The 25,238-nt window shown below is 40.4% G+C and overlaps 2 protein-coding genes across 3 annotated transcripts in view; both read left to right on the forward strand.

The window, feature by feature from the left end:
• LOC121927293 (putative N-acetylated-alpha-linked acidic dipeptidase) overlaps positions 1 to 14,974 on the forward strand; it is a 46,169-nt gene extending 31,195 nt beyond the window's left edge. Inside the window, 8 exon segments of the mRNA XM_042461016.1 lie at positions 46 to 109; positions 755 to 822; positions 5,159 to 5,250; positions 7,137 to 7,227; positions 8,672 to 8,936; positions 12,164 to 12,245; positions 12,499 to 12,591; positions 13,055 to 14,974. Of these exon segments, the coding sequence (XP_042316950.1) occupies positions 46 to 109; positions 755 to 822; positions 5,159 to 5,250; positions 7,137 to 7,227; positions 8,672 to 8,936; positions 12,164 to 12,245; positions 12,499 to 12,591; positions 13,055 to 13,244 (945 nt within the window). The 3' untranslated portion in view covers positions 13,245 to 14,974.
• A 2,832-nt stretch (positions 14,975 to 17,806) lies between these two features.
• Positions 17,807 to 25,238, forward strand: part of LOC121925779 (N-acetylated-alpha-linked acidic dipeptidase 2-like) — a 48,101-nt gene continuing 40,669 nt past the window's right edge. The window contains exon 1 of one of the 2 annotated variants that reach the window (XM_042458337.1): positions 17,807 to 17,981. In XM_042458337.1, the coding sequence (XP_042314271.1) occupies positions 17,900 to 17,981 (82 nt within the window). In that variant the 5' untranslated portion in view covers positions 17,807 to 17,899. Of the gene's footprint in view, positions 17,982 to 19,073; positions 19,099 to 25,238 lie in introns of those variants that run through there. The other variant, XM_042458338.1, reaches the window with a different exon arrangement.

Here is a 25,238-nt window from a genome sequence, read left to right on the forward strand (position 1 = left end):
AATGGGCATGGGCATAAATTTGTTTTTACATTTCCTTGGCTGTAGGAAAATGTCAAAATACTACAGGAGCGTGCGGTGGCCTATATCAATGCAGATTCTTCCATAGAAGGTAAAACATACACTGTGTTTGATCGAGAAAGGAATGATGTGATAGATAAGTTGATATAATGATGGTTTATTTTGCTAATGGTTACTGTATAAATTCATGTATAAATAAGTCTAGAAATTTTAGTCAAAATATTGACCCAATAAACCTGAGTCAACTTATCCACAGGTCAATATATCTATTGTACTTTAACACTTATTAAGAAAGGAACTATCCCCTGGTGAAAGGCAAGAGTGTAATCTGTCCTGAAAGCATTGATGTCTTCTACTCTCTTTTCCATCCAGCCTTTAAGGTGAACACAAACAGGTTGTGCCTGCTGGAATGATCACATTTTTTAAAAGAGAGAGGAGGAAGAGGCATTCCCTGTGGTTATTTGCTGCCCCTTGAGAAGGACAGCTAACACTTAATGGAATCTGCCAGGCTTGTCCAAACTTTCTGACCATTTTAGTAGTCTGTTCTTACAGTCACAGTAATTTAAAGTTCAGGGCTTCTCAAGAGCTCATTGAGCTTACACCCAGATCAAACTTCTGTGTGCACACATGGACACCTGTGCAAAGAAGCAGCAAACATCAAGTGAAAACAACAGCAGATTTACATTGTTTGAGATTTAAAAAAAGAGTCAAGATGCAATTCTTTCTTTTCTTTCAGGCAACTATACCCTTCGAGTAGACTGTACTCCACTGATGTATAGCCTGGTGTACAATCTGACCAAGGAGGTAAAGAAACAAATCACCCTGTGAAAAAACATATAGGATTATCTTATGTCTTCTGTTATCTTTGTATTCTGCTTTCCTTCAAGGAGCAAAACACACCCTATACGATTGTCCTCCCCATTTTTATCTTCAAAACAACCCTGTGAGCCAGAGACAATGACAGGCCCAAGGTCACCTAGTGAGCTTCACAGATGGGGATTTGAACCCAGGCCCCCAATTCCTTGTCCTTTCACAACATTTATGTCCTAAATCAAATTTTTACTCCCCAGTAGAACAGTCCCACTGAATCAGTGTAATTAACATTTGCCAGAATCATGGCCCGAAAAACCCATGAAAGCCTTCGACTTCACATTTGCCAGAATCCTATATCACCTTTGACTCAATGTAACTTTACATATATAAGAGCCACCATGGTGTAATGGAGTGGGTGTTGGATTATGACTCTGGAGATCAGGATTCGATTCCCCACTCAGCCACGAAACCCACTGGGTGACCTTGGGCAAGTCACACACTCTCAATCCCAGAAAACCCCATGATAGGTTTGTGTTAGGATCGCCATAAGTCAGAGAATGACTTGAAGGCACACAACAACAATTTTACATATATTTAGCTAAGTAACAGGCACACTAAGAGACCCACTTAGTGAATTGTGAAGAGGCACACCAAGGCAATGGCAAGAGTGTCCAATGCATATAAGAATCAATGTACATTAGTGTCCAATGTGCATCAGTTCCACTGCACAGTGGCACTTTGCTAGCTCTGCTACATAGTAATAAAACAGCAGCTATCTACTGGATATAGGCATTATGAAACTTCCCAATTCTAAGGACTTTATCACACCAGCCTGCTGTCCCATCACAATTACAGCATACCAGTTTGGCATAATTTCTTAACACATTTGCGCCATGATAGTGCTTTGGTTATTTGATCTGTTTTCGACACTGCCAAACACTGCCTTCCAGGAGGAAGGATGGGGGAGAGGGACAAATGATCGCAGCTTCCAACTACTTCCTGAAGCTGGCTGCTGTGTGATTGTGCACAAAGCAACTGTCTTCAGGAAGGTGTTGGCCACTGTGGTTGTTGCTCTGCCCCTCTCCCAAAGCTCTGCCCCTCTCCCAAAGCATGGGGCTGCTGCATGCACAGCAGCCCCATGCTTTGGCAAGAAGTGGGAGGACAATTGATCGTGACTGACAACTCCTTCCTGAAGCTATCTACTGTGTGAATATGCATACAGCGGCCAGCTAAGAGAAGCTGTTGGCAACATGATCGCTGTGAGGGGAAGGGGGAGCAGAATCACATCTGCTCACACCACGTGATTGCTTGAGAAATGGAACTGTAGCAGAAGGGACCTATTACAAAAGGGCAGTAATGGAATAGCAGTGAAAATCAAGAGCCTATGAATGGGTTTTCTCCATCAATGAAAAGGTATACTACAGAAATGAATGGAATGCAAAGCACCAGGATGGAGATGATATCATGTGATAAGTACCGGTGATGTATTCAAGTCTTTTATGCCAAGTCTCAAGTCCTTGCAAGATACTTTCAAGTGATGACTCAAGTGTAGTCTCAAGTCTGAGAGCTAACTTTTAACAGAAAAAAAAGAAGGTGGGGCACATGTCTTGGAGGGGAACAGCAAATGTGTTAGGCAATGGGCTTGAGATGGGGATTAAAGTCTGCAGTGCAACCTGTTCCTGCTGCACATCAGAGAAGCTTTCTAAAATTACCTCAAATACATTGCCTAATGCATTTGCTGTTCCTCTCCAAGAAATGGAACCCATGCTCTGGGGTGCCTCTTGCCTGCTGTTTGAAATGAATCATGCCAGCAAGTTGGTCGCTAAAAATATACAAGTCGTGAGTTGAATTGAGTCAGTGCATCATTTATTGCTGAGCTGAGTTCAAGTTGAGTCACTGAAGTGACTTGAGTCTGACTTGTTCTTGAGTCAATCAAGTTGAATTTTTGTCACTGATAAGTACTGGATAAATATGCCTTTATCCTGTTAAAGTGCCACTTTTCTAGCCTCATATCATAAAGTTCTAATTTACACTCATGCAAGTCCACTTACAAAGACATAGCTTCCATACAGGATCCTGGCCAACATAATTACAATCCAACAAGCATTGAATGAAAAGATTCCAATTTATTCATTGGGGCTACTCCACTTAGGAAAAGAATTGGCTTTAGACTTAAGAATGCAAAACATGATCCCTGCCATTCAGTTATAGGCTATTTTTTTTTTAATAAAGGCAGTTCTATAATGGTAGAGAAAATTAAAAACAGATACATAAATGACTAAATCATAAACCTGACTGCTTTTCAGTACACCTCAGAACTCATCTTAGAGATAAAGATCTGCTGGGAAACAATAATTAAAGTCAGCCACCTCCCTCTTAGATACATAAATAACACCATACTTTGAAGCACAAAGATAATATGATTTTAGGAATTATAGTGTGTAATAGAGGAAACTTAATTACTCCTTCAGCAAATCTAATTTAGTCTTGAGCTGCATACATGTTACTCATTTAACAGTAATACATCCTTTTCTACAAAAAGTCTTTCTTTATTAGGGATGGGGAAATAGTTTCTCTTTCTCACACATTCAATTTTTTAAAAATCAAGTTCTTTCCATCCCAGATGTGGAAGTATTTAATGATTTTGGTAGCTCTGGGAAATATCTAGAGGAAAGATATTCTGGATTTTTTTTCTCAAACCCTAGTGACCCAGAATTTAACAAAAACCTTATGAAAAACTTTTTTAAAACACCTGTTGCATGTTGACACATGCAGTCAATTCTTCATCTGGGAAAGGGCTAGCGAGGAATGTCCTCTTAAAATAACACAGTCAAATTTCCAAATATAAATTTGGAAATTTTGTGGGGAAATGGAACAGAAGAAGGGGAGACACAACTGCACATAGAGAATCTGAAATACATTCTATACAGTTGACCTAATGTGTATATGACTGCTGTTTACTTGAGTACGGTTTCAGGTTTCAGACCATACACAGGCTTCCTAGAAGAGAGGATAGTTTCAGAGAAATGTGTCTCCCAATTAGAAGGTAGTTGGACAACCAACGAGGAGTAAGAAACCCATACTTTTATGGGAATGTAAATTCAGTTAAAGCCAGCCCCTTAGCAGAGACTGTTGTAGTCCAGCAATATACTAGATCTGTTTCTGATGTCAGTGGTCTAGTAAATCAGAACAATTACTAGAGGACCACTGACAACTTCCTAGTGATCAGAAATTGACATATAAGAGCCAGAGCCAAAACAGCTACATTTTTTTCACTTGTACAAAAGGGCTTATGTTTTAGATGTGTACTGAAGAAGAAAGAGGGAAGAATGTCTTGTGCAGGATACTTAGCATGACACTTACAGTGCAACCTCCATATCCATGGATTTGGTATCCATGGTTTCACTTATCCACATCTGAAAAAATGTATTATCTCTAGGCATTTCTAGGTCCTCCCTTGTGATTCTGTTGTCAACCTCCAGTCTAATCATACCATAGAATCACACTAGAGAACCTAGAAATGCCCAGAGAAGTGTTTTCTATGAATTTTATGGTATTCTTGGGCCAGAAGTAATTCTTCCCATTGAAAATAGCAGGGCTCCTTTTATCCACAGTTTTAAGTATGCACACAGACTCTTTGAATGTAAACCCCATGTATGTGGAATGTGTGCTATATTTATCATTATTTAACACACACATGCAGACATATCCTTGTGGGAAAAGAATCTCTGAAGGCAAGTCATTTGAAAGTCTTTGCACTAGTATAAGGAGTTCAGAAAGTAAGGAAGGGAGAGTGCTGCACGATCTTAAACCTTCTTGCAAGGTGGTGGGTTTTAGGAGGCATGCCAAGGTAACCCCATGTCTGTTCTCCACCAGTTCCAAACATGATTCCAATAGTGCTAGCCAGAGGAAACACTCAAATAGGGACGTAGCCAGGATTTTAGGGAAGGGGGGGGTCTAGACTAAGTGCCACCATTATATTGGGGCTTGGGTGCGGTGGCGCAGCAGCATGTGCCATACATTTTTCTAATGGAAAGGGGGGGTCCGGACCCCAAGAACCCCCCCCCTTGGCTATGTCTCTGACTGGAAGCTATCTAATATCATCTCCCTCAATATTGTTGAAATTGACTGGCAGCAGCTTTCCAGATTTTTGGGCAGGATTCTTTCTTAGCCTATCTGGAGAAGCAGAGGATTGAACCTGTGACTCTCTGAAGGGAAAGCATGTAGTCTACTTCCCTCCCTTGCTGTTGGAAATATTGGATAAGGTGGCAAAATATCATCTATTCATTTCTTTTTCATGAATGCAAAATGTATTATGTTTTAACAGATACCAAGCCCTGATGAAGGATTTGAAGGCAAGTCTCTTTATGAAAGTTGGTATGAAAAAAACCCATCCACAGAACATGAAGGTGTCCCCAGGTAATTATCAAGTTGAGAGGGAGGGAAAATCAGCAACAGATTTTTTTTGCAGAGAGAAGTGGAGTTTCCTCCTATAGCTGCAATAGACAAAAAGTAGACATGGGCTGGAATCATATAGCTGACATATGCAGTCAGAACCAGGGGTTATGCTTGCATATGTTCTTTTTAGAACATTGCAAAAAGAGATATCCAGTGTTTGCTGCAGAGAGAGAGAGAGAGATCCCATCCTACCTGCAACCTTAGCATAATAGCATTGGTGGTCATACTTTCATATTAAATTAGTATTTAGAAGAAGGAGTAGACACCCACCTAGTCACCAGTTGCAATGTTGCAGCCAGGAGAAAGGACACTGATACAGTAGAGTACATGCAGAGTACTCACTGGAGATCTGGAAGATGATGTCTCTTCCTTCCTCCTTACTTTACAAATGCAGCTGGATGTTCTCTAGGAGACCCCTCCTCACTTCCTGCCCCCGTTGCCATGTCCCAGTCATTGATTGGCCATGGAAGCATTCCCCAGTATTGTTGGCATGTATTATACTGAGGACAGAAGTAGAACTGCCTTTGGATCTTGGCCTGAAGAGCTGATTCTAAAGCAGAATGTTATATCAGAGGACAGAGCCCTGCTCTTCACCACCTTAATCCCACTGTTATGTGGAAAAGATATGCTCCATTGTTGCTACATGATGGAAGGCAAAGTTGCACCCTTGTCTGTGAAAATTACCTTGCTTAAATCTAATTGCTGGTTCCAACTAGGAGAGCCAATGAATCAGTGAAACATTTGCATTATTTACCAAGTTCAGTTGTTCTGTTCTAGATCCACTAAGCCTTCTCAGCAGCTGTTTGCACCCTCTGAAATTCCCTTCCATGAGAGGCAAGCTGACCCCATCCATAGACTTCTTTTGCCAGCAGGCAAAGCCCTTTTTATTCAAGCAGGCTTTTATGTGTAGTTGCATGTAGGGAACTTTCTCATGGATGGGGGAGGGGGGGAGGGTGTTCCATTTTTAACTTTTGTGTGGTTTGTGTGATTTTATACTGTTTAATACCTATTTTAATGTGATGCTTTTAAATTGTGTTTATCATTTTATTGTTACATTTTAGTTGATTCTTCTTTGGAGCTATTAAAAAAGAGGCTGGATGTCCATCTGTCGGCTGTGCTTTGATTGTGTATTCCTGCATGGCAGAGAGTTGGATTGGATGGCCCTTAAGGTCTCTTCCAACTCTATAATTGTATGATTCTATGATTTTTGTGAACTGGAGAAAGGCAAAATAAACAGTAGATAGATAGATAGATAGATAGATAGATAGATAGATAGGGACTAGGAATATGGTTTAGGCCTCATCCTTTGGCTCAGCAGACATATATGAAATGCAGAAAGCTAAATTTTGTATTGCATGCAGTTGCTACAAGTATCTTCTTTTAGATGTTGTGGTGCAACTCCATCAGCTCCTGTCTGAGGTTGTGTTTTTAATGAGTAAAATCAGTGTTTAGAAAAACACTGGACTATAATGCCCATTCTGGCTGGATGATTCTGGGAATTGGTCCAAAGAAATAATTTTTCCAAGCTCTGCTCCTGTTCCAAATCTACAACTGGCTTGGAAAACTCCCAGGGTTTTTCCTCCTGCTTCCACGAATGATGGTGTCACCATGATAAGTATCCTTACATAGATGCATGCAAGAATACATATACAGAGACATACTGGCACAGACATCCAAACACAGACATGTTTTGTTCTTGTCATGAGAAAGAAGAGAATGAAGAGCTATCCTAGATTCCATAGTGTTTATAAATGAACATCAATTTGTATAGCACTTTGGTTTGAAAGAATCATTTTATGGTAATAGTTATGCAATCTTCTCTCTGGCCTCCCTTCAAATGTCAAAAGAATCAACAAGCTGGGTTCCGGCAATGATTTTGAAGTCTTTTTCCAGAGGTTGGGTGTCGCTTCTGGCAGAGCCCGTTACACAAAAAACCTGGTAAGGCCATTACTGAGCGGTGTTACTGGTATCCATTAAATGTGCCATCTGGGGAAATGGGTGTTAAAAAAATTGAAATACTTCCCACTATGATTTATTTTTACATACTAGCTTAAGAAAATGCCTAGAGAGTGAACGGTGAAATAAAATGAAGCAGGAGCAAGCCCTGCTATTAGACAGAGTGAGGCAACTGCTTCAGGCAGCAGATGCTTGGAGGGCAGCAATGATAGACCACCTAATTATTGTCATCCTCCAGGACACATTGGCCTAAATCCAGTTGTTAGTCCAAGTCAGAGCATACTTATTAAATCAATGATAATTAAATAATAAGTCTTAACACATAGATATGTTAACTAAAACCAATACTTTCATTCGGTATTTAGGTCGAATGCAAGCTTGTTACAGCTTGAGTATCCCTTAGCCAAAATGCTTGGGAGCAAAAGTGTTTTGCATTTTGCATTTTTTATTTTAGAATACCTGCATTTGTATATACATACATAATGACATACCTTGGAGATAGGACCCAAGTCTAAACACAAAATTCATTTATGTTTCATATACACCTTTATGCACATAGCTTAAAAGTAATTTTATACAATATTTTCAAGAATTTTGTACATAAACAAAGTTTGTGTCCATTGAACCATCAGAGAGCAAAAGTGTCACTATCTCAGCCACCCATGAAAATTTTTTTGAGTGTTTTGAAATTCAGGATAAGAGAGGCTTAACCTGTAATAGCCTCTTCCTAATTATTAATTCTGCATATCTCATTAATTTTTACTATCCCCTATTGTTATTTGGAAAACCTGGCAACACTGTATGGGGTTGGGCTGTCCTTAGCATAATAATTCTGCCCCTCTAATTAAAATTTCCATCAGTCCCCAAATTTTTAGCATTGCAGAGAATGAGATACTGAAAATCATTCATATCTAGAACTCTTCTATTTCACATGCCCTTAATAACCTTGCTTGATCCTTTTCTTCTGATGTCTGAAATGTACTTCACACACACACACACACACCCCTTAAAATGAACAGCATAAAACAACATAGAAAAAGAATATATACTCTATTCTTTATATGTTTGCATAATATATATATAATTCTATCATTCACAGTAGCTTCTTCTATAAAAACAAATTGTTAACTTCTTTCCCATCCAGAATTGAAATGTATCTTTATTGCCTAAGCTCCACTTATTTTGAATATATTACATTATTCAAGTTCAATTGAAGTCTGAAGCTACTGAAATGCTTTACATGGGGGGGGGGCACAATTCTATTTGGAGGTCAGTACTCTCATGGTGCCCACCTCCCAGTAGCTACACCCCTGGTATAACCTGACAGCTTTGCCCATTCTGAAACACTCCTGTTGTCTATTGTAAAAACAATTGATGCACTCGTTGAAAAAATGCAGATTATATAGTTCCATTTCTTTGTTTACAGAAAGTGGACAAATACAGTAGCTACCCAGTTTATCATAGTGTTTATGAGACCTATGACATTGTGGAACAGTTTTATGACCCCACTTTTAAGAATCACCTGGCTGTGGCCCAAGTGCGAGGAGGGCTGCTGTTTGAGCTGGCTGACTCGGTCATCATTCCCTTTGATTGTCGTGACTATGCCAAAGCACTGAGCAACTATGCAAGAGTCATTTACAACATAACCCTGAAACACCAGGTAGCGCTGAAGACATATGAGGTATCCTTGGGTAGGTACTAATCATCAAGTGGTTGTTCTCCAAAGTGCAAACTGTGGCAACACATTTTCTTACATGTACACATATATTCCAAGTGACAAAATAGATGTGCTGCTGGGTGCTTCTTCTTTAAATTTGATAGTGGAGACAGAAATAGCATGCAAGGAATAAGGACAGGTTATTTCACCGAAAAACAAAAACAAAAATGAAAAGCTATTCACCATGTTTCAGCAAACTCTATTTTTCAAGACTAACAAGATAGGCATGTGAAATGAAACAACCAAGTTAGGTAAGCCTTGCATAAGTAAACAAAACATTTGGAACTTTTTAGGGATTACTTAGAGACTTCGTCCAAAATGTACACAGGGGTGTGCTTTTCAGCATCCCTTTTTCTTATGATTTCCATTTTGGTGGTCAAACTCATAGATCTGTATTTTTAACATGCTGGGGAGAGCTGGTAAGACAGGGTTATCTGCTTTCCCCTTTACTTTCTGTTTAGCTGTTCACACATGTTCAATATGAGATTCTTGATAGAACTGCTGTTTACCTTGCCTATTCTAGGCTGGCATGCATGGCTACTGTAGGATCAACTACAACAGAATCTCACTCTTTGTCATCATAACCTTTATTGCATTTTTATTACTACAGATAAGCTGCTGCAACCTGACAAATATGTGTTACACCATTCTCCCAATGGTGATGTTGCTAAAAAGCTGCCAGCTAAGACAGAGGATGAGGATGAAAATGTCTAGAAATTTTACATATCTGAACAGGGATGAGGCATTACCTCCCCCTTAAAAAATGGATCACTCAGTCTTTTCAGGTTTATCTGTGAAAGGTCTGCTTTGAGAAATAGGGAAATGTTGAGAAATAGTACTGAATCTGTTGTGAGGAGTAATCAAATTGACAACCAGTTCCAAGCCCACCTACACAGAGAAAGAAACTAGCTTAGGCTTCTTTGTAAAACATGTAAGAGTTACTTTGCCTACAATACTAACTCATAATCATCTAACAGTCTAATAGGGTAGAGACAAAGAGAAGATAAAATGGCTGTAAATTAAAGCAATGTAGGAAGAGAATGGGTGTGATAAATCAAACAGTCATGAACTAGCAATTATCGTGAATGGGCATGCAAAGGTTGATAACTCTATCAGGAGTCCCTAACTCTAATAGTAACTTTAAGAGTGGCTTAGTGGGTGAATCTTAAACATGGCCTGCTGTTGCATCTTTTGACTACTGCTCTTATAATTTAGGAAACATCCTGGGATCATCCCATGAAATTGAATGGTGGGAGAGTAAATGAAAGTAAAAGAAGTACAGTGGTACCCCGGGATACGAAAGCACCGCCTTACGAAATTTCCGGGTTACGAAAAAAATCAATAGGAAAAAACTGTTCCGGGTTACGAAGGTTATTTTGGGTTACGAAAAATTTTTTGGTGCTTTTCGGCGCTATTTCGCACGAAATCGCGGCTTTTCCCCATTAGCGCCTATGGCTTTTTCGGCTTACGAAGGATTTCGGGTTACGAACGCGGCGGCGGAACGAATTATTTTCGTAACCCGGGGTACCACTGTACTGTGGAACACATTTACACAAGAAGCGTGGCTGGCCACCAACATAGATGAGTTTATTGAAAGGGGAAGATGCAAATTTGTGGATGTGAAGGCTCTCAGTCAGGGTGTCACAGGGTGTGTGTGTGTGTGTGTGCATGCGTGCACTGACCACACTGAATGACACTTCAGAGGGGGCTGTCACTTGGTACAGTGTTGGGAGGGGCTGCCTTCTGGATCTGGTGGCTCTGCTGGCCAGGCAGGAAAGCAAGTCTTCTCTTTCTCTGGCTTGCCCAGCAGCTCCACCAGACCCAGAAAAGTTTTCAGGTGGCAGGAGCAACTCATCCCCAGTAGCAGTCGTAGGTGGTCTGGCAGCTCTACTGGCCAGGTGGGAAAGGGAGTCGCCTCCCTCTCCCACCCAACCTGCAGCTCTGCCAGATCTGAAAAAGGCTGTTGAAGAGAGGAGAAAGGGTATTAATAATAATAATAATAAAATAAATAATAAAAAAACTTTTATTTATATCCCGCTTTTCTGTTACAAGACAATCAAAGCAGCTCACAACATATTAAAATCCACATTTACAAAATTATTTCCCAAATCCTCCCCTTAAAACAGGATTAAACATGGACAATTAAAATATCTATTAAAAACACACACACACACAAAATACAAGGACAGAGTGATGGGCTAATCCATGATGTGGGGGGCAGTCATTCTGTGGCCGGGCACTTTTATTCAGGAAAGGCCTGCCAGAAGAGATCCGTCTTGGCAGCTTTTTTAAAGATGTCTAAGCTGACAATTTGACGGATCTCGTCTGGCAGACCATTCCATAGTTTGGGAGCAATTGCAGAGAAGGCCCTCTGGGAGGTAGCAGTTAGTCTGGTTTTTAAAGGCTGCAATAGATTCCTCCCAGAGGACCTGAGGGTGCAAGGCGGATTATATGGAAGCAGGCGATCCCTCAAATAGGTTGGACCCAAGCCATGTAGGGCTTTAAAGGTTATAACCAACACCTTGTACTGTGCCTGGAAACTAATGATATGCACTGGGTGTCTAATATACTAGGTACACCACTGCTCTCAGTAGCTGCTTGCTCTGCCTAATGGTTGCACAAGCCCTGCATAACAACTTTGGCAACCAAGATAGTGGACAAGGAAGTTTAGCAGACAAGGGAAATTGGAAGTATAATCCAATGGCAATCTGAATGCAATCATGGGGTTTAATGTTATTGCGTGATAACCCGCTACATGCAAATTCGGGCAATGGGAAGTCATTCCGAGTGCAATCATGGGGTTTCACGTTATTGGGTGATAGACTACCACATGCAAATTCATACAATGGCATGCTATTTTCGAGCAATGGGAAGCCAGTTCGAATGCAATTCACATTCACGTAAATTCGCTGAACTAGCAAATTCACGTGAATGTGTTCTGGCCCCACTTTCTTTTCATTCGAAATTAAGAGAAATTCCTCACGTGTGATAAAGTCCTAGATAATAGTCAGAGTCTGAGAATCTTGTTTTTGGGGACTACAGCTTGTCAAATCCCCTCTCTCCTCTGGGAGATGGCAGAACAAACTGCAGGCACAACTGTTTAACAATTGCATCCACATTCTGTCCCCATAGACACAACAAACAATTAGGATAAGGTTCATCAAATTGAGCTGTAAGCATTCTGTCTCATTCTTGTTCCAGATTCCCTTTTTGAGGCAGTGAATAATTTTTCAGAAGCTGCCAGCAACTTTCACCAGAGACTACAAATTCTGGACGTCAATAAGTAAGTCTCCTAGGTCCCTGGGCATTCAGACAAATTCTGCCTGCACTGTCTTCATGCTGAGGTCCATTAATAAATATATGCTAAAGAAAGCCATTCCATCTATGGACTCTGTTTATCCAGGAGCACATCCCGAACCTTCCCAGGAGTAACTCAAAGATCTATGTCCCCTGAGGCTACATGATTTCATTTGGTTTATGAAAGGTGTTTGAGGGCAACCCTTTCAATCATTTTTGTCCTTGTATCAAATTTTCAGCCCAATTGAAGTGAGAGCGCGGAATGACCAGCTGATGTTTTTGGAAAGAGCATTTATTGATCCTCTTGGATTACCTGGCAGGCCATTTTATAGGTAAGGAAGTCTTTGTGTTTGAGTCAAGTTTCTGCCCTCCCATCATCAAATTTCTTGGGCTTCCTACAGCACCCCTCATTTGCTTTAAAACTGAGTTGGATCCAGTTTATGAAGAAAGATTCCCACTGCATCCCACAAGCACCCCAGAACCCATACTACTCCCAAAATAGCTATTTATTCTGCAGTCCCTCTCAAAATTACAAGAAGTGACACAGCATAACTTCCTGTCGGCATTTTGAGAGGGAGTGCAGATGTAAATGGAGGCATTTGGCTTTGAAGGGGGACTGTGGCCCAGAAGAGGGAATTGACTCCTCTGCCCTAAACATTTGCCCACACCTGCTTTAAAAAATCTGGACAACTGGACCTCACCATCTGCAATAGCACCAATATTACCAGAAGATCTGTCAGTGTCAGTGATGTTTCTCTGATGGCCATGTGCTGTTGCTTGCTTCTCTTTTTTCAGACACATAATCTTTGCCCCAAACAACCACAACAAGTATGCTGGAGTATCTTTCCCTGGAATCTATGATGCCTTGTTTGATATTGACAATAAGACAGACAAGCGCAAGGCCTGGGAAGATGTCAAGAGGCAGATCTCCATTGCAGCCTTCACTGTGGCAGCTGCAGCTGGGACTCTGAAAGAATCAATGTGAATGATTAGAAATTCAAAGATGCTATTGCCTGGAATTGTACTTACTTTCATTGCCTGAAACTGTACATGGTTTTGAGGCTGGGGATCTGCAGACGATGGACTTTATCACACAAGGCTAAAGAGCAGAATTTCAAGAGGATAAAAGTGACTGTGGCTGGTACTTACCATACATTGTGTCCATTTTGCTGCTGCCTTGCATTCCATTCTCTACTGTAGTGAACTTTGCATTGATGGGCAAATCCCATCAATAGGCTCTCCATCTCACTAGGATAGGTCCCTTCTGCTGCAATTCCGTTTTCGTTGTGGCTTCTGAAGAAATGAGATCCATCAGCACATACTTGCTAATGCATCCATTGGATTACATCTTTGAAGAGGTAGAAACAAGGTATTTGACTATGTCAGTATTTGACTCTGTGAAACTCCTTCCACTGTCCGTCAAGAAATTGCTGCGATGCCCTCAAAAATCGAAGTTGATCTGCAGACAGGGGAAGCAGTGAAAACCATCTTGGTGTGAAGAGACTGGATTTCTCTGGTGTTCAGTTTTCTGAGTTCAAAACCTGTGTTGTTACCCATTAATTGTAATGGATGTGTCCTACATGAAATTTAAATCTAAAGCTAATTGTTTTCTGAATGTTGCCTTTTAATGATGTATTTTATTATGTAACCAAACCCTCATGTTTTAGGATCCATATTAAAAGAACATGCAGAATGAACAAGTTAACAGAATAGATTAGCCTACATTATTCTTCCTGGTAGCAGTTTTATAGATCAGATGCTTTCAAAGTTAAAGTGACTGTCAATCAGACAAGAAAAAGAAGACAAAGGAGTTACTGGAGAAGTATAACATTTGAAAAATCTGCTTCTCAAAGCAGAATAAGATTTGAAGAATGTTACCTTAAGGACAAGATTCTTAGAAAATATTAATCAAATCTGCAAATAATCAAATCCACTAAAGTCAAAGCCACAAACTGGGAGGACCAACTGTAGTACAATCCATTCTGCTGTCTTATTTCCCCCTCGTTTTACAAAATCTTGTCTACAAGATCCCCTTGCATACCTAAAGAGGAGGCTCACATGGAGAAGCTTTGTTTTTATGCATTTGTTTTGATATAGGGTCTTTCACAGAGTTTGCTATTGTGTGACTGGTGTGTGTAAGTGTTATGGGCAGATTTTTTGAAAAAGAAAAGTGTGAAAGGGAAAGTGACTAACAGTGTCACATTCTCCTTTGCTTATGGTTTTTATCTTTTAATCATAAAGAAACTTTTGAATTTGAAAGTTTGCACAGAAGCTATTTCTGCCTTTTTCATTGGCCTCATAAAAGTATCAGCATAATAGCAGACTTTGGAATTTGCCTTATGGTCAGCATAGCTAACTCTGATTTTGTATATCTTTGATTATAACTTTCATCATCCCCAGCCTGTAGGACAATAGTCATGGAGAATGGGAGCTAAAGTCCAAAACAACCGGATGACACCTGATTAAGGACTGAATGAATATCTGTTTAAGCAATTGTCAAATTGGTCTGTCGAAGCAATTGATGTTGTCTTCTCATTCCTGGCTATGGACCAACTCCTGTTTTTTAACACAAGAGATGGCTCCTCAGAATGGCATTGTGGAAATTGGTCATAGCAACAATGATTCACTGTGGAAGCTGCATGAAATCCATGCCCTGGCATTGTTCAACTCTCTCTTTGAAACATCTCATCAAACCACCTACCAGGTTATATAACACGACTACTGATGCTATTCTAATAGGTGCTGCTTTCACAGCTATATTTGTGTTGGTGGAATACCATCTGCTTCACATACTTTGGATGAGGGGTGCTGAAATTGTATTTTGATTAATTTTCACAAGATGTCACCAAGTGTGGCTGAACACACGAAGGTTGGAGGAACTAAACAACCTATACATGTTAAAATGTGAACTCAGTACCTAACCTTTGACAATGATGGTTTTCAATCTCAAACCAATCTTGGCTTTAAAGGAATAGGCAAATTACTGAAACAAATGTTGCTTCCATCATCAACACGAAGAACATTAGAGTAAATGAACCACCTCTTTATTCCTTGCCTAAGAAAACCCTTTGAAATTCATGGGATCTCTCTAAGACTCAACAGGCAACTTGGAGGCACACAGACACACACAAGAAGATTCAAGAGCAGAGCTAATGACAATTGGGCTTCCTTTGGATGAGAAAGCATCTGGTACTCTTTGTAACATTTAGTGATGTAGCAGAACCAGGGCTTACAATATTGAAGCACCAATTAATAGGACAATGATATAATCATGCTCCCTAACTGTCTTGTTCTTGTTGATCTTAATCACAGTCCTCACAGAAGATATATAGTTGTGAACTGCATATGCTATGATACAAAACATGTTGGTATGCTTTCATTTTCAATGGTCAATTGAGACCCTTTAGTCTTACAAAAGACCCGTTTCCGAAGGGAACTTCAAGATCTTTGTCTTTAAGAGAAAGATTTTTGCCCTGATGTTGGGTATGGGTGTGGACTCCAGGCAGAATCTTGATGTCTTAAAATCATAGGGCTGGAAGGGCCCCCAAGGATCCTCCTTGCCATAAGTGAATACTAAGCTAAAGCCCTCCTGAGAGAAGCCATCCATTTTCTGGTTGTTGTTGGGTGTCCTCAAGTCATTTTTCCACTTATGGCAACCTTAAGGAAAACCTATCACAGGTTTTTATGGCAATATTTGTTCAGGAGCAGGGGGGTTGTCTCTGCCTTCCTCTGAGGCTGAGAGAGCGTAACTTGTCCAAAGGCACCCAGTGGGGTTCCATGGCTGAGCATGCATTCAAAACATGGCCTCCAGGATTAATCAGGACTTCCCTGCCTACCAAACCAGGCATGTCTTCTGTCCATATATTTATATGAGTGTACATTTAAACTCTTGTTTGCATATTTACAGTCATCCCTCCACATTTGCAGCTTTTTTGCGGATTTGATTATTCACAGATTTGATTAATATGTTCTTTCTAGGAACCTGTAGGTCCTCCAGCATGACTCTATGGTCAGCTTCTGCCAAAACTCACACTGAAGATCCTAGAGATTCCTAGAGAGAACACTTACCTAGGCATTTGTAGACCCTCCAGTGCAATCCTATGGTCAACTTCTGGCCAATGTTAACCACGGAGTTGCCCTGAAGGTCCTAGAAATTCCTAGAGAGGTGTTCTCTCAGTTAAAAAAAACAAGTGTTTTTTTATTTGCGTTTTCCCCCCCCCACTTTCATAGGGGTGCTCATTGTGTGCCCCTAACCGCAGCAGATGTGGAGGGTTCACTGTATAAGCAGTAGTAAATATTTAAGTGAGGATGCTTGTCATGACAGTCCTTGCAGCCACATCCCTCTTTCCATTCAACCATCTGTCTACATTCCTTCTTGACAAAAAGAAATGCACACCCACCCACATCCATATGTAACTTTGGCAACATAAAACCAAGCTGCATTCCCATGACAAAATTACTGGTTCAACCAACACAAAACAGAAACAGTAGCAAGCCACAGCAAATACATATTTTCCATGGCAGGGAAAGTTTTAAATAATAGCAGCAGATGGGACTCACCTACATGGTTTGTCATGGAGTAGGGTAAATTGAAGAATGTATGTTTATGATGTATTGTTTGGGTTTTTTTTCTGTATTTTCTTGGCAGTATTTTCTGGGATAGGGGTGCCAGAAGGGAAATCAAAAACAAATGCGTACTTTGTAGGGATTCTTAACTGCTTTTACTCTTGTTCTCACTTGGACAGATTAATATGTGTCTGAAGGCCATATGACTCAGAAGAGCTGTTCAAATTTCTCAGGTTTTCTTTTAATGGCTTCAAATGTGGTGACAATACTGAGCTGAGAAAAGATTCAGGCTGCTGCCACACTGCAGAAATAAAGCAGTTTGGCAACACTTTAACTTCCATGGCTCAATGTCATGGGATTCTGGGATTTGCAGTTTTGTGAGATATTTAGCGTTTGTTGTCTATCAGCTCTGCTACAAATCCCAGAAGTCCATAGCATTCAGCCATGGAAGTTAAAGTAGTGTTAACCTGCTTCATTTGTGCAGTGTGACAGCAGCCTAAATCCTTTCCCCTCTTGACCCCCCCCCCCCCATTCTCCTCTTTTGGGATGGGGAATGGAGAGATAGCAATGTGTCACAGGAGATCTTGTGTGTGTGTTTGTGTGTGTTATTTTAATTTATTTTACAGTGAACCCTGGCATATATCAAGAAATTTGGGGAGTGAATGCTTATGCCAACCCCTTCCCCATTGGCTTCCAGAGTCCCTGGATGCCCAAATGAGGACTGAAGCCACTGAATGGCAACCAAACCAGACAAAAACTTGCAGTCATTTCTGCCTTAATCTTCAGGCTGGCATTGCAGGACTTCCTGGCTGGCCTCTGTCCTTTAGAGGCAGCACTGGGCTGGGTGGATGTTGGCATGATGATTCCCCGGGGGGGGGGTGCAGTGGGCAGGAGGAAACGTCCTGTGCCCATCCATGCCCTCCACCAGTTCCCTCGCTTCAACTCCTTCCAGCCCAGAAAGATATGCAGAGGGAGGGAAGGAGGAAGGAGAGAAAGGAGGAGAGAAGGGTGGAATAGGGTTGTCCTCCTCCCCTTGAGTCCTGAGCAAGCCTTCCCTTGCTGGGGAGAGGAGCCATGGCTAGGAGCAAGGTGGTTCTTTGCAGCAAGCTGGGCTTTGTTGTTCTCCTGGCCCTTTTCTTGCTGGGCATCTTGGTGGGTGAGTACAAGGGACAGTTTCTACTGGGACTGCAAATGACAGATACAGTCATTTAGGATTTTTGCAGGGTTGAAGGGTGGGGGAGGAGAACTGATCTGGGGGGACTACAACTCTCAGTTGCTGAGTGGGGGGTGCTGGGTGTTGGGGTCCCACAAAAAAATGAGAACTAAAGCTTGAGGTTAGGGTAGGGACTAGAAGGAGCTTCTTGCCTAAAAGTTCAGCCTGCAAAAAGGTGTGGGCTAATAAGGGAAAACTGGATTTCTGGATCTTCGTTGTCTCTTGGGTTGCATCTGCCATGGCTTCATGCTATGGAACTCTAGGATCTGTAGTTTGTTGTGGCACCAGAACTCTCTGATAGGGAAAGTTAAAGTTCAATGGCTCACAAAAATACAAACCCCAGCACTTCATAGCATGGAGCCCTGGCTGTTAAAACAGTGTCAAACTGCACTAATTCAACAATGCAGATGCAGCCAGGGTGGCCAGAGGTCCCAACCGCAAAAGGAGGGAAGCCCCCCCCCACAGAAATGTAGGGCAGTCATGCAAAAATGTAGGACCTGATCAAGGTAAAGGGGGAAACACTCAGATCAGTGTAAATGCATGCTTCCTCGGCGTGCTCAAAATTGAATTTTGGAATTCCTCCTGGACAGGAGGTGGAAATGGAGAATGTGTTCTAGAAAAAGAGGATGGCTGGTCACCCTGGATGCAGCCTTGGTGAGCCTTGGCTCAGGGAAGGTCCTGAAGGAAATGGTGTTATCCATGGAGCAAAAAATGTAACTAAGATGGCAGCCTTCTTACACAAAACCTAGCACTTTCATAAAACTCAAGGTCTCCAACTCAGAAATTGGGAAAAATCCCTCGATCTAAGTAACTCAGTGAGGACTGGACATGTTCAGTGGCCACAAAATTCATGACCTCCAACATTTCACACAGGAAAAATGGGCCATGTATGGCCAAGCAACATCTTAGGCTCCATCTGAACTGCAGAAATAATCCAATTTGACTGCCATGGCACATTGCTGTGGAATCCTGGGATTTGTAGTTTGGTGTGGTGGCAGAGCACCCCGACAGAGGAGAGATTAAAGGGCATTTAAAGCATCCTGCAAATAAAGCAAAAATGGTGAGTAATTGCACAAATGATTATCACATGCAAATGCACAAATAAAGCAAAATGCATTGTCACTGAAATCCTGAAAGTAAAAAGATGGACATTAATGTTTTATGTGACCACTTTAATGGCGGATTTTGTGCGACATTATGTGAAATTGTTTCACGTAATTACGTGATTTTTCTGGAATATAGATGGGATAATCTCCCAATCTCCATTGTGTGATAAATTCCAGAAAGAAGGGCTAAATGTCTCACCAAACTCCAAGCCCCAGAATTCCATATCATAGGGAATAAGGATCAGCTTTCATTCTTGGTTTGGAATAAGATAAATTTAAAAGAACAGTAGAGTTGGGGTTTAAATTTACAAATTAAACTACATTGTATAAATATGGTGTCTAGTTTGAAAATACTAACTAAATCCAAAGAATGGATATATTTATGGTAAGGACAGAAGAAATAAAGAGGAAGGAAGTATGTTTTGGTGGCAGGTTGTTCTTTTATGTGAAATATGGAAATGATTTGTTTATATAGTTTTTTAATGTGAAGTCGTTTATGTCTTTGTCTTAATTTAATTTTCTTTGTTTAATATCTATCTATCTACACAGTATATATAAGAATTTCATATCATTGAGCCATGGCAGTTAAAGTGGTGTCAAACTGGATTATTTCTGAAGTGTGGATGCAGCCAGAGTGGGGTCAAGACAGTAAAACTCAAAAGCAAGGAGAGACTGTTGTTGTTGTTGTGTGCCTTCAAGTAATTTCCAACTTATGCCAACCCAAGAGTGACCCTATCATTGGGTTTTCTTGACAAGATTTGTTCAGAAGCGGTTAGGAGAGTTTGTAGTAGTTTACTCTTGCCTGATCCTGCTGGGAAGAACAAGATTCTGTTCTCTCTTTTCTCCACTGAATGCAAACTGCTTTTGCACTTTGAATTCAGTTGCAGCAACGGAAGCAAGCTGAGGACAAAAAGGGAAGGAGAAGAAGAGAGTCAGCCTGGGAAATGTTAAAAACAGCTGAAAAAGTGGGGCCAGGAGAGATGAACTGATACTATCCCTGCCAAATCAGGACAGGCATTAAAGAAAAATGCAGGCCATTATCAAAGAAAAGTTTAAAAATCTAATATACATCTAAATTCATGCCATTTAGTCATGCTCAAAATGGAGGACATTTTGGAATTCCTCCTGAACAGAAGATTGGAATGCAGGACATGTCCTGGAAAAGGAGGACACCTGGTCACCCTGAGTATGTTGGAAATGGCACCCCAAAACAAGAGCTGTTTAGACAGTAATATTCTGTTGCAGGAACAACTCATTTTGTAGAAAGCCATCTTAGGTCTTCAGCCTTATTCACGTCTTTCTTCTTTACTCTCCTGTAATAGCAAATCCCCTCTGAACTAATCTTGCCAAGAAAACCTCATGATAGGTTTGCCTTAGGGTCTCTATAAACCAGAAATGACTCGAAGGCATGCAACAATAACAACAAATAGCATTTCTATATATACATATATAAAAACTTGTACAAGGAGAAGAAGGGAGTGCCAAGAGCCAGATCATACTTTGCTATCAGGCCTTTCTTCTTTTGGTGTCTTCTCTGGATACAAAGGGAGTTGCATTCTCTTTGAGCATGAGAAAATAGGGTTTAGCTTGTGACAAATGGGACCTGCAAGAAAATGTTGCAACATATTATCCCTCCTAAAAGGGATGAACTTTTTCAGGGTACAAGCAGAGTGAACAAATGTACTCCTTTTCCAGGACATGTCCTACATTTCAACCTTCTGTCTAGGAGGAATGTCAAAATGTTCTCTATTTTGAGCATGATTAAGAAGCGTGAATTCATGTTTATATGAGTTCTTTTAGCTTTTCTTTGGGAATGTCCTACATTTTGTGGTGCCTTCTATTATTATTAACATTTATTTATATAGCACTGTAAAATTTTACTCAGCACTTTACAAACAGGACATAAAATAGACATAAAACCTGCCAGATGATGTACAGTCTACAAACCAAGCAAAGTTAAAAAAAAAAAATTAAGGCATCATATAATAACATACTGGCCTGATTCCCACTACCTTTTAAACCGGATCACAAATCGGTTTGAACTGGTTCAAATGACCCTGCTTCCCTTGAACTGAATCGCTGAAGTGATTTGAAGTGGGGGACCATGCGCTAAACCCATTTAACCCGTGTCTTTTTGCCACTGATTTTTTCTGTGTCTTTTTGGATAAATTGATTCCATGCAAGTGTGAACCAGATGTGGATAGGAATCGATTTAAATTTGCTATTTGACCGTCTGGAGCAAGTCCATTTTGAATCGATTCATTCATGAATGTGAACCACAAGTGGGTTATTTTACAGGGAAAAATGCAATCAGGGCAAATGTGTGAAGCATGCTCCATCGATTTGGATCACAGACCTATTTATTTGTAAGTGGGAATGAAGCCAGTGACAATTATAAAAGTCACAAACAGAAGGAAGAGGTTGTCCTCCTTTCTGGTTAGGACATCTGGTAACCCTGGGGTTCAAACCGGCTTTACTTTACTTCCAAACACATCTTTCTACTCCAGGTTTTCATCTTCCCAATGTTCTGTGTTTCCTGAGCATATGGTCTTTCAGGATGTGTATCCACATGTCCGTTAGGTTTTCTAAAGCAGAAGTGGACACAGTGGCACAACTGCCCCTCTCCAAGCTGTTTTTGCAAACTTTGAGCTCTACATGCTCCTGGACTGTCCTTTTCCTAGCATGACATGGCTCAATTCTCTCCCTTGGATACTTATAGGAGCATTCATTCATCTTTAAAATTAGGGCCAGGACTCTTGCATAATTTAACCTCACCAAATATGATGTTTTTCAAAACCAGAAGTGACGTTTTGCCCACTTTTGGTTTGGTGTGTGTATGTGGTGGACATTTTTTGGCAGTCCTGGAGGGTCCTAGCTGCATCCTCACATCTGCCACAGTTTTAAAGGAGGTATTTTAGTTTATAGTACTGTGGGAATGCCTTGAGCCTCCCTATTTCAGCTTTGTTCCTGTTGGCTTTTACCATCTGAATTAATGTTAGAAGAAGTTAGAGAAACAGTGAACCAGTGTGGTGTCGTGATTTGAGTGTTGGACTAGGACTGGGAGACCAGAGTTCGCATCCCCACTCTATCAAGGAAAACCACTGGGTGACCCTAGGCAGGTCACACTCAGCCTCAGAGAAAGGCAATGGGAAACCCTCTATGAAGAAATCTGGGCAAGAAAAACCCTGGGATAGATCACCATAGTCAGAAACGATTTGAAGCTAAACAACAACAGCAATGGAGGCACTGGTAAATTTTGAAGTGCAGGCCCTCATCATGCTGGTCCCTGTAGTGATAGCCTCCAGAAGAATCCAAAAATACAGGTGGCTGTATTGTCTATATAAAAATCCCAAATTCTTAAAAAATAATTTTTTTTAAAAAAATCCCAAATTCTAGTGGTTTTCATGTCAATAAGGAGCATGTGTTTTGTAAAGTTAATGTCTCTTTCCTCACTCACAACCAAGCCCCCTAACATACTTTGGAGTAGAACAGGGGTCATTCACAACAAAACAGTGTTGCTTGGGAAAATGAGTTTCCTTCTCAGCTACTTTGGGGATTGCAGCTCAACACAGAGGGAGTCCAAGGGGTGTGTGAGTGGCAGATGATACCATCACCCTTCTCATCAAAAAAACCTCCAAATGTTTTGACTGTCATCACTGCTCACTACATCACTGGAGGGGAAAGATGTGCTTGAGATCAAAGCAAGGATGAGTTAATGGCCTCAATCCAACATCACTTTAGCATAGCATAAATAATTGCACATGGAGATATGGAGATGTGGGTACTAAAAAACCTCCCATACAGAATAGCAGCATTGTGCAACACATATTAATGACTAGATCCACAATGCACCAGTGCACAACCATAATACAAACTAAAGTTTAGGAGGCACCACCACAATGCAAAGTATAGGATGTACGACCACAGTGCAAAATATAGAATATACATCCACCGTTCATAATGCACAATGCACAACTTGCAAAGACAAGTCAAATGCTGTCTGCATTCCTCTACGTCTGACGCTATCAACAGAATACATTTGCTCTGTAGTGGTGACTGTTTGGGCCCTGCTTACACAATGTGTCCCTTACTAACAGAATTATAGCCACTTTTTGATGATAACAATCCACAGAATCATGTAGTGTTGTTTTTTTAAGAACCTACCCAAGATCAGCTTGAGAATTTGGAGACCTGCTTATAATCAGAATGCAGGTAAGTAATTGGACTAGCAGACAGGGAAACAGTTTGACCTGGTATGAAGCAGCTGCCTACGTCCTCCAAACACACATTACACACTGCTATAGCAGTGAGACATCATGACCCTCATTCAGTACATTTTGTTGAGCTGAAGCTTTTTGCAGCATTGAGATAAACAGGAAGATCTGTACTCAGGCAGAACGTTACATAACCTGTCCAATTCACTAAGGGTAACCAGTCTGTCAAAGCATTGTGATTGTGTTCTGTTTTTGCTAGCACTGACATACAAAAGGAGTAGTTTGGAAATGCTTTTGCAATGTTGGTCACAGAGAACAAAAGAGGTGGGCAAAAGAAGGTAGTTGCTTTTATTCTTCTTCAGCTGTGGGTCAGCAATGTTGTGTTTTGCCATTTCTCCAGGCACTATCTCTTTCCAGGAACAATTGAAACCCCTAGTTTTGTTATAATTGTGATTTACTGGATTTGTATGCTTCCTTTCCCCCAGCAATGGGTCTCAAAGAAGCTCACTGTAGAACTAACTCAGAATGCAATTTAAAAAACCCAAGCAATATCAACTATGAAGGCACACTTAAAGATTTACTTAATGCGTCTGTGTGCATTCTGTGGCAGGAATCCTGTTGTGGCTGTATTAGTCTGTAGAATGAATATGTAGAGTAGTAGAGAGATCTTGTAGCCCCTCTGATACTAACTAAAGAAAGAAGGTGGAAGCCTGAGCTTTCATAGACATAAGGGCTAAACAGACCAGCAAGAAACACTGGCATCGGGGTGGAGTGAGGGTGTGGTGACCACACGCTGGCCGCCACAACTCGATCCCGATGCCGGCGTCACACCATTTCTTTTGTGCACTGTTCAGATGCACTTTGCCAAAGAAATGCTTAAAAGTTATCGCCACCATATTGAGGGTTGCAGATCTCAGATCCGTGAGTTAGGAGGGGCAACAGTACACTATATGTATCTTTGGAAGTAGACTAGGAGGCTGTACAGAATGGCCTCAGGGCAGAGTATGGGTGTGGCTAGGGTTGCCATAAGTGAGGACCTCCAAACCGGGACAAATGTAGGGCAACATTTTCAAATGTGGGACACATTTTTATAAAAATGGAGGACGCGCAAAAATTGAGGTTTTTTAAAAAAAATGTTAATATAAATGCATGTTTTTAGGCATGATCAAAATGGAGGACATTTTGGCATTATTCTTAGACAGATGGCAGAAATGGACTTGTCCTCGGGTTCAACTGTACATCTCAGAAGTGTGTACTTGGTCAAGGGACTGTAGTTTTTCTTTACTGCGCATGAGTTTATAAAATCACAGCAAGTTACATTGGCCGTGCCTCAGAGGCTTGTTGATATCAATATCATCATCATCATCATCATCATCATCATCACTATAATTGGCCAAGAAAGGCAGACTTGTTAGCATTCAAAGCACCATAAATACACAAAAAATGCACTTGCATATATTTAATAATAAAAAATAATGAAAAATAAATAAAAAACAAGGCAGGGGTGTATATATTTGATAATAAAAATTAATGTAATAAAATAAAAAACAAGCAATAATAAAAATTAATAAAATAAAACAAAAACAAGCAATAATAAAATTAATAAAATAAAACAAAAACAAGCAATAATAAAAATTAATGAAATAAAACAAAAACAAGCAATAATAAAAATTAATGAAATAAAAAATAAAAACAAGCAATAATAAAAATTAATGAAATAAAAAATAAAAACAAGCAATAATAAAAATTAATGAAATAAAAAATAAAAACAAGCAATAATAAAAATTAATGAAATAAAAAATAAAAACAAGCAATAATAAAAATTAATGAAATAAAAAATAAAAACAAGCAATAATAAAAATTAATGAAATAAAAAATAA

This window comes from Sceloporus undulatus, chromosome 3 (genome assembly GCF_019175285.1).
Source record: "Sceloporus undulatus isolate JIND9_A2432 ecotype Alabama chromosome 3, SceUnd_v1.1, whole genome shotgun sequence".
Classification (NCBI taxonomy): Eukaryota; Metazoa; Chordata; class Lepidosauria; order Squamata; family Phrynosomatidae; genus Sceloporus; species Sceloporus undulatus.